General features: G+C 29.3%; 1 protein-coding gene across 1 annotated transcript; it reads left to right on the top strand.

Annotated features, from left to right (window-relative positions):
• Nucleotides 1–8,696: 8,696 nt before the first annotated feature.
• Nucleotides 8,697–13,268, top strand: LOC124363524 (NADP-dependent malic enzyme-like; the record flags this gene model as incomplete). Its single annotated transcript, XM_046818772.1, has 5 exons — nucleotides 8,697–8,964; nucleotides 9,133–9,275; nucleotides 9,374–9,544; nucleotides 11,925–12,048; nucleotides 12,983–13,268. Coding segments are annotated over 5 exons (822 nt in total), but the record flags the coding sequence as incomplete, so codon positions are not given.
• Nucleotides 13,269–13,340: the final 72 nt, after the last annotated feature.

Below are 13,340 nucleotides of genomic sequence, written 5' to 3'. Positions count from 1 at the left end.
GGAAAAAATATTAAAATGTATTGGATGTTTTAATTTTTTCACTTGTACATAAACAAAAACTTTTAAATTTTTTTTTATAACCCCCCTAAAGCCCCTTTTAAATATTCTACTAAAACCATAATGGAGGGTTTTTCTAAATTACTTTTTTTCTGGCTTTAAAAAAAAGGGAAAAAAAACCCCCGCAGGGTTTTTTTTTATCCTGTTTTATTTTCACAAATTTTTAAAAGGGAAAAAAATTTAAAAAAAAAGATTTTTGGAACCAAAATTTTTTAAAAAAAATTTTGGGGTTAAACAAAATGATAACAAAACCCTTTTAAAAAATTAAAATTTTTTGAATTTATATATAAAAATAATATATAAAAACAAATAAAACCCAACATTTTTTTCTCCCCCAAAAATTAAAAAAAAAAGTAAAAAAAAAAATAAAAAAGGCCCAAAAAAAATTTTTGGGTTTTTCAATTTTTTGTTAAGTTTTTTTAAATTTAAAAATTTAAAAATTAAAAATTTAAATTTTTAAAAAAAATAATTTAATTTTAATTAAATTATTTAAAATAAGTAATAAAAGGGGATATTATCTAAATTCGTTTTTAAAATTTTTAAAAATTTTTTCTGAGAGTACTTTCATAAATAAACCCCCGAAATGAAAACAGAGTCTTTCCTTTAAAAAAAATTTTTTTTAAGAAATAGCTAAAGGGGAAAAATTTTTTCAATCACACCAAAAAAATTTTTATAATCATGCACTTTCGAAACAAATTTTTTACACCTTTGAAAAAATCATTTCTGCACATCAACCCTTTTTTATTTACAGCTGAGCTTAAAATGTAAAAATAGGGTTGGGGGCCCCCCCCCAATAAAAAAAAGTTTAAATTAAATTTTCCCCCTTTTTTAAAAAATTCTCTTCAATAGTAAAAGTTTTTTCCCGTTCTACATCGAGAAATTTTCCCCCCTTTCCTCGATTTTCTTCAAATATCTGTCTTAATTTTTTTTCCCCCGTTTTCTATCCCCTGTAACCCCTTAAGCGTTTTTGGTGTGTTTATTTATACAGAATTATGTAAACTCATGGGGAAAAATTTCACAAGGAACAGAAACTTTTAAAAAAAATTTTTCCAAAAAAAGAAAAAAGCGGGGTTTTAAACCCTACATTCCCTTTTTTTCTTTTCTTTTTTGCATTAGAAAAATACTTTTCTAAAGGGGAAAAAAAGGGGCCCTTAAAAGGGGCCATATAAACCCCTATTTTAATTGCCCCAAAAATAGCAACAAGGCTTTTTAAAAAAACCTTTTTTTCCCCCCACCAAACAGTTCACCAGCATTCCCAGCTAGTGGCCAAAACATGTAAGTATACACTGTCCCAAAAAAAAAAATAAAATTAATTTTAAAAAAGGGAAAAATTTTTAAAACCCTTTTATAAAATTTCTTGGCTAAATTTTTTTTATTTTAAAAGGGGTAATTAACCTTTTTGTCCTTTTGCCCCATAACACTTAAAAGCAGTTTCTTTTTTTCGTCATTGAAACTATTAGTATTTTCAGTATTTTTTTTTTTTTGGAAAATTTTTTCCCTTCCCCCGCAAATTTTTCTTTAAATTTTGACCAAAAAAGCTAATTAATCTAAAATTTTTTTTACATGTTTTCCAACCCCAATTTTTTTTTAGTGGGGCTTTTGGGGGAAAAAAAAATAATAAAAGTTTTTCATAAAGGGGGGGGGGACCCCTATATTTAATAATTTTCAAATTTAAAAACAATTAAAAACCCCAAACCTTTTTTTTCATGTTTCAAAAATTTTTCAATTTTCGACAAACAAATAAAGTAAAACAAAAAAATAAAAAGATAAAAATGCTAAAAACAACAGGAACCGAAAGAAAATTTAAAAATATGAAAAAGGTTAAAAATCAATTACCGGGTCCCCGGGTTTATCCGTTTAAGCGTAAGGGTTTCGCCCGGGGGGGGCTAAAACGCCACAAGGACAAAGCAGCCCCCAAACCACGGGGATGACCAATAAAAGGTTAAAGGGGAACACCCTTTTTTTAGAACAATTTTAAAAAATTTCCCCGAACTCTGGGGGGGTTCCCCCGGAACTACAATTTTTTAAAAATAACACAAATAACTTTGAAGGGGAATCCGTTTGCCCGATGGGAAGGGGAAAAGAATAAACAAGTTTTATTTTGACCTCAAAATTATCCGTAAGAATTAATAAAATTTGTTTAGATAAAAACAAAAAAAAATTGGACCACATAAAATAAAATAATATTAACATTTGAAAAATTTAGTTAAAAGGAAACCAAAAATCAAAATTTAGGAAAGGCTGAATTACCCCTCCACTCCAAGGGGAAAAGAACTTGTTGTCTTAATGCGCTTTTGGGCTACAACCCCGCCGCCCTGAACCTGCCCCCGGGGAAAGATCCGTACCTTGGAGTCGTCATTAAAAATGCAATATTTTTTCCCCGTATTTTTCCAGGGGAACCCCGGGAAGCTGTGGGTTTCCAAATCCCCTTAAAAATGGGCAAACAAAGTTTTTAAATTTTTGAACCCACCAAAATTTTAATAGCAAAAATTTTTTTTTGTTTTTTTTTAAAATGTTTTCCTAAATGCACATATTTTAAAACTTTTTGGAGTAAGATTTTTTAATACAAAAAAAACCTGGTTTTAAGTCAGTAACTTATACAATTGTTTAGGGAGAAAATAATTTTTTTGCCAGACAAAAACATTAAAAAAATTTAAAATTAAATTTTAACCAAAAACTTTAGATTCATACATTTTTGTATACCTTTTTTAGAGTATAAAAAACGGGGCTAAAAAATTTTAAATACAAAATGTTATTGTTGTAAAAATAACATAAACTTACTCAAAATTAAAAAGAAACTTTTTAAACCAATTTTTACTTTGTTTTACAATTTTTTAAACTTAATTTAATATCCAAAATAAAAAAACCAATTTTAGTCTAACAAAAATTTTTAAAAAAGGGGGAAAATAAAAAATTTAAATTGTTTTAAATTGTATAAAATTTAAAAAAGGCATAAAAATTAAAAAGGAAAATAATAAAATTTACTATATCAAAAACAAATATATATCTTAAATAAATTTTAAAAACCTGTGGGGACTTGCCCGGGTTTTTCTTTTTGAAAAGTTCGACTGGGGCAACAGTTTTTTTTAAAATACATTTTACAAATGGGTATTTCCAAAAGTTAAAACTTAACCCCTGAAATAGTATTTTTTCTCTTCTGGTAGAAAATTTAAAATTTTTTTAAAAATATAAGAGGGTTTTTTTAAACGTTATAAACATTTTTTTTAAAATTTTAACAAAACTGTTTTTCCCGGGGTAAAAAAAAAAAAATTTAAAACTTTTCCCCTTAAGTTTTTTTAAAAAGAAAAAATTTTGTTTATGTTATAATACTGGGTTTTTTAAAAGAAAAAAATACTTGTTTAAACTTTGTCACACAAAAAAAAACAAATATTTTCCAATAACACGTTAAAATTTAACATTTTTTGTATACTTTTTAAAAATTTCGGGTTTAAAAGGGGTTAATTACAGTAATTTTCAAAACCTAAACTTTTAAATTTTTCAGCCAATATGTAATCTTCAAGTTTTCCCCTTAAATCCTTTTTATTTTTAAATTAAAATTCACAATCCCCTAAAAAAATCAACTCAATTCCCAAAGTTGTACTTTTTTTCCCCAATTTTCAAACAAAATTTTCGGGGCCCTTCTTTTTAGCGGGGGGGTAGGACTGGTTTTTTAATTTACACGAGCAAGTAAATTTTTGATCCTTCTCAAAAATCAGAACATAACAACCCTCTTTAAAAATACCATAATTGTTTTGCCATATGTTGTTATTTTTTGCATTGTGATGTAAAAATTTATCTTTTATGGTATAAACGAAAACCCTTTTTTTTACCATTACAGGGGAAAAATTCCACAACTTATTACAATTTAAAAATTTTTCCCGAATTCATTAAAACTCCAAATTTAATTAAATTTTTTCAATTTCCCCAAAAAAGTCGCAAAAAAAAAATAATGTATTCCAAAAAACAAGTAAAAACAACAAAAAAGGGGTTTAGGGGTTTTCCCGGGGGCAGATGGTGTAAAACTATACAACACCACAACTGTAATCTATTTTCCCCCACTACAACTATAAAATTAAAATCCCAAAAAAGTCCCCTATTTTGCTAATAAACAAAATTTAAATTTTTTTTCTACCATTGTTTGTCTCAAAACACTAGTCGCTAGTTCAAAGCAGCATCGTAAAGGGCCCCTTTTAAAATAAAAAAAGTCGTTCAAAAAAGACAAGTGATAAAAAACAAAAAAAAAAATTCCCACCTTAAAAAATTTTAAATTTTTTTGGTTAGTGTTTCACCTAGTATTAAAAGGAAACTATGGTATCTACGAAATGGGGTAAACTAAAAAAAACAATGCAAGATAAAATTTTGGACCCCAAAAAAAACACTTCTTTAAATTTTTTGGCACGGTTACCAAACGTAGGGTTTTAAAACTTTGGGGTTTTACGTTGCATTAGGGGATTCATCAAAAAAATAACAAAAACTTATATCGAGTTTGAAAAGGAAAAAAACCGATAAGAGTATTCTTCCAATCGCTTCAAACGTTCTAATTCATCCACAAAACCTCATACCTGGCCCACTAACCTTTCTGTCTCATCCAAAAAAAGGTTTTCAAAATTTCTACAAACATAAATTTTTAAAAAAATTTTTTTACTAAAATATTTACTATAACTTTTTTTTTATGTTTCCCTTGATTTTTTTAAAAAAAATTTCTAAAAACAATATCAAGTCATTTTTAAAAAAAATCTGGACAATTTAAAATTTTTTTAAACCTTCCCTAAAGTTTCCCTTTTTTAAAAAGAGGACATTTTTCCCTGACTCCATCAGGGAATGGGGAAGGGGAAAAGGGGGAAAAAAAAGGGGGAAAAAAATTTTAAAATTTTTTTTATTTTTACAAAAAAAATTTTATGGGTAGAGCACACCATACCATGAAATCAACATGTCCCTTTTTTTTAAAATTAAAACCATACTGAACATTTTAAGAAATTGGATTTACTGTTTCCAAAAATGATTTTTTCCAGATATTTTAAAGAATCCCGGAAAATGTTTTTATTAATAAAAAACTTCCCCCTAATTTCTTAAACTTTTATTTTATTAAATTAACCACAGCCTTTTCTTTAAAAAATTTCAAAGTGTCACCTTGCCCTCTTGAAAATCTTTTGCAAAAAAATTCATAAAAATAGAAAAATAACCCCAAAAATTTAATTCTGGTTTTGACAAAGGGTCTTAAAAAAGAAGGGGGGGGAAATTTTGGTGGCTTTTACTTAAAAACCCCTTTTTGATAACTAAAAAAATTTTAAAAATTTTAAAATTTAAATAACAAATTTTTTTTTGTGTAGCATGAGAAAACGTTTTCCTTGCTCCATGGGAGTCCGCTATAGTACGACAACCGGGGCCCCTTATTATGTGTATAGGCGCTCAGAAGGCCCGTGTTTCGTCCCCTTTTGAATTTAAAAAAGATTGTTGGTCAACTGCCGTTATTAAAACCCAATAGACGTACAATCCCAAATTTATTAAAAGGTGTTCTCAGACAACTACATTTTACACAGGAATTTTAAACATCACAATTGTCGAGTTTTGGGAGGATTTTTTAACAACCTAACATTGTGCACGAACATGAAAAATTTTTCCCAAAAATTTAATATTGGTGTGGACTACTTTTTTCCAAATAAAACTCAAAATTTTTTTTCCAAAAAAAAAACAATGGGGGAATTATCTAGATTAAAAAATAAAACTTTTTTTTTTTCAAATTTAAAGATTTTGAAAACAAGCTTAAAAAATCAAAATTTTTTAAAAGGGCCCCCCCCCCATTACCTTTTAAGTCCACACACACTTACAAAAAGGTTTCCAAATGGTTGATGGGGAAGGTTGCCATCCCTGGCCCCCGGGGTAAAATTTAAAACCCCTTTTTAAAAAATTTTTATGCTTAAAAATTCGTGATTTTTAAAAAACTGTGGGGGAATTTCCCGAATTGTTTTAACTGTACACCAATGTAAAAATCACACTCTTGTTTTATTTATAAAATTGGGGCCACTTGGTGGGGGAAAATTGGGAAATTAGATTTTGGGGTTTTAATTTTAAAACCCAAAGTTTTTTTGTGGGCCTTTTTTTTTTGATCAATTTTTGGGGTTTAATTTAAAATTTTTCCAAACCCGGGGGTGTCAATTTTTGATCAAATTATTTTTTTTTTAATTGTTGTAAAAAAAGGGGCCCAAAAAACATTTTGTCCCCTATTTTTAATTTTTTTTATTTTTTTAATTTTTTTTTTAAAAATGTAAAAAAAAATTTTTAAATCAATCGACAAAAAAAAATAAAGACATTAAAATTTTTATTTAAACCCAAAGAAAGTTAAACAACCAACATTGCTCCTTTTCGATGTTTTTTTTTTTAAACAATTATTTTAAATCCCAAACAATTTATTTTAAATTTAAAAAATTTTTTTGGGGTTGTCGTGTGTTTTTTTTTAAAAACTTTTTTTAATAATGAAAAAAATTTTCAACTTTGGGCCTTTTTTCCCATAACCTCATTTTTTAAAACAAATTTAAAAAACATTTTGATTACATTTTTAAAAATTTAACATTACCAAAACACAGACAAAACCCAATTTTTAAATTGATTTTACTTTTTTTTTAAAAAAAACACAAAATTAAAAAACTGTTTTTTTCTACTACAAATCAAAACATGTCCTCTTCCTATACTGTTTTTAAACCCGAAGAAAAACGAAAGGCTGAAATCTGTGGAAAAATGTTTTTTCAATGTTTACAAAAGGGGCCACAAAGCGGAAGTCAAACACATTCATCTCCAAGCAAACCAATAGTTTACTATGGTTTAAAATTTTTAAACCCAATAATTTTTTTTTAATTAATTATGGTAAAAAAACAGTTTTAAAATTTATTTCAGACAAAATTAATTTATCTTTTATTTTTTTAAAATTTTTAGACTTAAAAAAAAAATTTAAAATATAACACGTTTTAACCCTTTAAACAACTTTTGGGTTTTAAGGGAACAAATTACATGTCAATTTTTAATTTTCCGTTATTCTTGCAACCTTAAATTAAAAATTTTTAAAACCCATTTTTGATCTGTTAAACAGATTTAAAATAAAACTTGGCAAAAATTATACCCCTTTGTTTTCTGCGGGGCCAAAAAAAAGCCACACCAAAAAAATTTTAAATTTTAAGGGTAGGAAAACAAAATTTGTTTTTTTTTTTCAAATTTTAAAGGGTTTAAAAAAAGTTTAAATTTTCTTAATAATTTTAAGTATTTTGGGGGCCCCCTTTAAAAATCCTGCATTCTTTTCGAAACCCTTAAATTTTTAAAATACAATTCATCTATCAAAATTTAATTGTATTTAACAAAAAAAAAAATGGGGAAAAAATTCTTGGGAAAAGAATTTTTTTTTGTACAATTTTTTTGTACCAAAAATTCCGTTACAATCCTCCATAAAAACAATAAAAAATTTTTTTCAAAAATTTTAAAATAAAACGAGAAAAAAACAATAACAAATTTAAAAAATTTTCCCAAATTTTAAATTTTTAAAATTTTTTGTGGTTTTTTTTTAGAATTTTTTGTAAAAATTTCAAAAATGAAAAAGAACACCCAAAGGGTTTAAGGGGGGGGGTTTTTCCCCCCAAAAAAATAAAAAATTACTGTTATTACAATATAGAAAAAAAAAAATGTTTTTTTCTAAACAAAATTTTTTTTTTATAACAATTATTAACATAAAAAAAAAGCTTTAGACTTTTTAACTTCTGTAAAAGTACTTACTTTTCACAGGGGGTTTTTAAAAAATTTGCAATAATTTTGGGGAAAATTCACAATTTTTAAATTTAAAAAAAATTTTTCTGGAAACCAAAGGGGCGGAAAAAAATTTTTTTTACCCTTTTCCCCCTGTATTTTTAAAAAAAAAATTTCAAAATTTTTTCACATAAAAAATTTTTTTTTCATTATAAAAGGGTAATTTTTGGGGGGTGGGGGGGGGGGGGGGTGGGGGGGGGGGGGGGTGGGGGGGGGGGGGGGTGGGGGGGGGGGGGGGTGGGGGGGGGGGGGGGTGGGGGGGGGGGGATGCGATGCATTGAACAATGCTTTGACATCTAACAAAAAAGATTGTAAAGAGTGAAGGTTAAAGGAAGAAGGAAGGGGTTGTTAATAGGAAAACTAGTTTATGTGTACCAACTCATACAATACCATGAAAATATATTGTTTTTCACAGTAAAAGTGTTCAAACAAAATTTGCATTTACATTTTTACTGTAAAACCAAAAAACTCACGTTCACTGTGCCATGTGCATGTACACTGGCCAGAGTTGCATTGTGTAGAGACAATACTGTGTATAAATCAAGGTCATATGAAGTATTTCTGAACGTTTTGGTGACCACATGAAACAAGTAATTTATTATTACTATTTTTGTTTAATGTCTTGTCAAAATGTGGGTCACTGTCCAGAAAGTCCTGTAAATTACTTATATAAAACAACATAATATTATCTGGTATGGTAATTTTTGTAGCCTATTGAACTGAAATAGCTAAAACTGATTAAAAATTGCAAGTCCGAATTTTGCCACATGTAAGGTACATAAGTGGCCCCTATTGCCATAGGGAACGTGTTTTATGTTGTTTCTATATATATGTGTACACAATCATAATAATATGATTCAGAACTGATTGTATATGCAGTGAAATGTGTCCAGGCATCTATAGGCATTGCAGAATTGTGTGTGATGGCAATGAAGACTGAGGGAACATCTGAAGCTGAGGCCCGCTCCAAGATCTGGTTGGTAGATTCCAAGGGTCTCATCACCAAGGACAGGCCAGATGGAGGTATCTCAGACCACAAGGCCAAATTTGCTCATGCTCGATCTCCCATCAAAACTCTAGCAGAGGCTGTTGAGACCCTCAAGCCTAACATACTTATAGGTCTGTATTAATTTAAATCAAATTATTATTTTCATGGTAAACTATGCAGTTACAAATTCTGTTTGTAATTTTCTTGATTCAAATTTACTAAAAACAAAATAAAAAACAGTACTTAAGTGACACTACAACCTGATGTTCATTGAAATAATTTCAATTCTTGTTTTTCAGGAGCAGCAGCTGTAGCAGGAGCCTTCACTCCAGAGATCATCCAGACAATGGCAGCTAACAACAAACGACCGATCATTTTTGCTCTCAGCAACCCCACCTCCAAGGCTGAATGTACAGCTGAGCAGGCCTACATTCACACCAATGTCAGTACATGAGACTGAAACAGATATAACAATTCTGGCCAATTACTACAAAGTAAAGAAATTCTGGATCTGGAAATGCATAAGTTAATTTTGTACAGGGCACCGCCGTATTTGCCAGTGGTTCTCCATTCGCCCCTGTAACATACAAGGGACAAACCTTCGTACCTGGACAAGGAAACAATTCCTACATCTTTCCTGGAGTAGCTCTGGGAGTCATCTGCGCAGGCATTAGACATATTAGTGAAGAAGTATTCCTCATCGCTTCTTCAGTAAGCTTTTAAACAATTTATATCTGTTTATAAGTTTGATTGTAATAATAACGTAGATTTATATCAAATAAATTATATATTTATTAAGTCATTTAGCAAAGAAATGTTAGTGAAATATTTTTTATTAAGACGCCAAACTTTAAAGCATTTTTTGGATCAGACTTGCTTTCATTAATGCTTGTCTACAATCACATACTTCAGTACTGTGTATATTATAGCAAGCATGCTGAAAGTGGGAATTTTGGTTTAGTGCTCTAATTCAACTACTCAACAGCTAAGTACAATTTTTGGAAGTGATGTGTTGTTAAAGCTTGACCACAATATTTTTATATTGATTATTTATGTGTACGCTTTCATGTTCAACAAAATACTTGTGTAATGCTTTTGGATAGTGATAGGTTTGTTCCACTATTTGGAACTCAGCATCTCAGCTAACATGAGAATTGAGCCACTTGTAAATTATAATACAATTAAGTGAAGTATTATCACCTGTGGTGGTGTTTCATAGCTCATTCTAAATTGTAAGTAAACTTAAATCTTAATTATTAACCAAGAATACTTACAAAATCGTGAATAATTTCATATTTTCCCAAAATCTCGTGTCTTGGCAAACATGACAAATATTGGCCATAATACAAACATTTGGCCTTCTGAGTTTTTTGCGAAATGCACATTTTAATTAATTAAAACTGAGCACATTATATAGGTTCAAGATCGAAAACAACAAAGGCTGCAGCAGAAGATTGAGCCTAAAACGATTTAAACAAAACCAAGAAAAATGAATTGAATAAGCACGGGTCCAACAATTATTCAAAGTTATCAGAAGAGCTGCAAGAGAAGTGGTTGATAAAATGATCAAAGATGGAGAAAGTCATCCTATAACAGTAATGACATAGTATTTACATTCCATAGTTCCTTGCCATCTCACATGATCCTGCATGTTTACCAGATCCTTGGTGATTGAGTTGTGAATCCTTTTTTTAAATCCAGTGATGTGAGGAGGTTCTGGCTGTCAAAATTGTCTTCTCATTTAGACATACTGGTGTTCCCCCTAGACAATAGGATGAGGTTCCAGCATCATTGTAAATCTTTTATTCAATCCTATGTTTGGCTCTGCAGCCCTGACAATCTTTTGATTATTATGATGATTACTGCTAAAATGCCTGACAGTTCAGCCGGCAGACTTTCATTCCATAAGCATCACATCATCTTTCGTACTCAATGAGAATATCTTCGGACCCACACATGTTCTCATTGAGTATGAAAGGCCTCACAAAAATAAAAACTTATATTATTGGAGAGTTTGTTTAAATTAATATATAATTTCCAATAAGAAAAGAGCTTCAAGAATGTATACAATATACGTACAAACACACGCTGAGGTCAAATTTGACATTCATTCAAATATACAGGGTGTACGATAATCACTGCCCAAAATTTTAACTAGGTATTCTAAAAGTCTATACAAATAATTTTTGCCATATAATGTATAGTCCTATATTACTTAGTTTTCAGTCTCTCTGTCCATATGGGTATAAAAAAATAATTTATATCTCAGTGACATCAAACTGGAACTTTTTACATTAAATGGTATAACCGTTCCAAAGTTCAGAGAAAAAGTTCTAGGTAATATCGTTGAAACTGGAAAATGTGACCATTTAAATATTCCACCTAATACACCTAATAAATTTTAAATGAGTAATTTTATTTAAAATAATAATTTCTCCAATGCCAATATTATTGAAAATGTTTTCAAAGACGTGACATGGTTAGACCATTGAATGCACCAAGTTTCAGTTTGATATCTGAAATCGTCACTGAGATATAATTATTGTAAAACCGTACAGATAGAGAGACAGAAAACTAAGCAAGATAACTATAAATTATATGAAATAAAGTATTTGTCTTCATCTATACAAAAACCTAGTAAAATGTTGGGCAGTAATTATAAGACACTTGTGGTTACTTTCCTAGCCTTATATTTTTTGACACCAGAAACGTAGTGTTCTACTATTGTAACATATAACAAAGGTAAATGTCTGAAACACTGTTATCCTTTCATGTCATTGATTGTCAATAATAAATTTTAAACAGAGGTAAAAATTGAGTTTTTCAATGTTTATTACATGTTTAATTTTGCTGAGATTGTTGGTTTTTCCTCCAATTATCGCAACTTGGAAATAGGTGGCATGGGAAGTGTATTCAAAAATTCATAATGTTTTCATTCATTCAAAAGTTTTTGATGGACCCTACAAAATGGACTGGTCAAGCAAAACCTCTTCATTATTCTGGATTATTTATTTTACACTTTTAAAAGCAGTACAGATCACATTTTATCACCTTATACAAATACATTCTCAGTGAATTGAAATGTTTACAGACACTGGCACAGATGGTTTCTGAAGACGACCTAAACAAGGGTAGCTTATATCCTCCCCTCCACAACATTCAAACAATCTCCACCAGGATAGCCACTCGGGTAGCTGAACACGCTTACGAGAAAGGTAAATGATTGCACTTCTTGTAGTTTATAAGGAGAATTTTGAAAGTAATAAGTTTATATCCTTAATTAATGTTTCATTTCATTGTTAAACCGTTAAGGGTAACATCCAGAGTTATTTAGATTAAGGTTAATTTTATTAATGTTATTATCATCATCCTTCAAAGTGATTTAAAAAAATCACTCACATTCCAGTCCGAAATATTCTTTCTTCCCTTCTATCAATGCCTCCTTTCATTCCTTAACCCTCTCTAACGGTCTCTAGTTCTTTCTCTTGAATTCTTCCTTCTATTTTTCTTCAATGCCTCTTATTAGACAACACCATCCTGTTTGTATGTCCGAAGACACTAAGCAACTCCCTCTTGATCCTCTTAACATGGTTCTTCTAGAAGTTTATAGGTACAGTCATCAGTTTGGGACTGGGGAAAGACTGTAATATCTTAATTAAATAGCTCCAAAATATATTGGATACAATAAAACTTGGATAGTACAACGATTTAAACATTGAGAATCTAACATAACTTTTTTCATTTTAAAACCTATTCAATCAATTTGTGTACTGTAAATACTTGTACTGTAAGTACTTGTAAATGCGGTTTTTTAGAAATCAAATATAACACACACATACATCATTAACTTTGCAAACATATTATTAGTGCAAGTGGTGGAATAATGAGAGACAAGTTTTAACAAGAGGTACAAACAGGCATTTGGAATTTATTCCATAGACTATCAGACTAAGGATTGGAAGGATTAATTTCAACCATAAAATATTATCCAGTTATGGTTAATTAATCAACTGTCATATATTCTTTGTTGTATTATGACTTTACTCTTTATTACAATATAAATTACCTTACAGTTGTTAGTGTATTAGTCCACACATTTTAAATCATATGAAATTAAGATCATAAATTTGTTTCTACTTTTGATTTCAGGGATGGCGTCAACTTATCCTGAACCACAAGACAAAGAGACATTTATTAAATCTCAACTTTATGATACAAAATACAGACCATCTCTGCCACGCACATACACATGGCCTAAATGCTGAATTTCTTTGCTTCAATATTCTGCAATTTATGTCAATCAAATTCCACAATAGCATTTTCTAAAGTTATAAAATAATTGTGCCAAAGTGGAAAAAACCTTTTAAAAATATTATATTTTGATATTATAATATATTTAGATGTTTTAAAAAATAAATCATTGTTTTCTTGGAAAGCCCTTTGTTTTATTCATAAAGGCTAACAAAGAATTTATCACATCTTTTTTTAACGACTAAAAATATAAACA

Source organism: Homalodisca vitripennis, chromosome 5 (assembly GCF_021130785.1).
Source record: "Homalodisca vitripennis isolate AUS2020 chromosome 5, UT_GWSS_2.1, whole genome shotgun sequence".
NCBI lineage: Eukaryota > Metazoa > Arthropoda > Insecta > Hemiptera > Cicadellidae > Homalodisca > Homalodisca vitripennis.
This window is presented reverse-complemented; position numbering and strand designations above follow the sequence as displayed.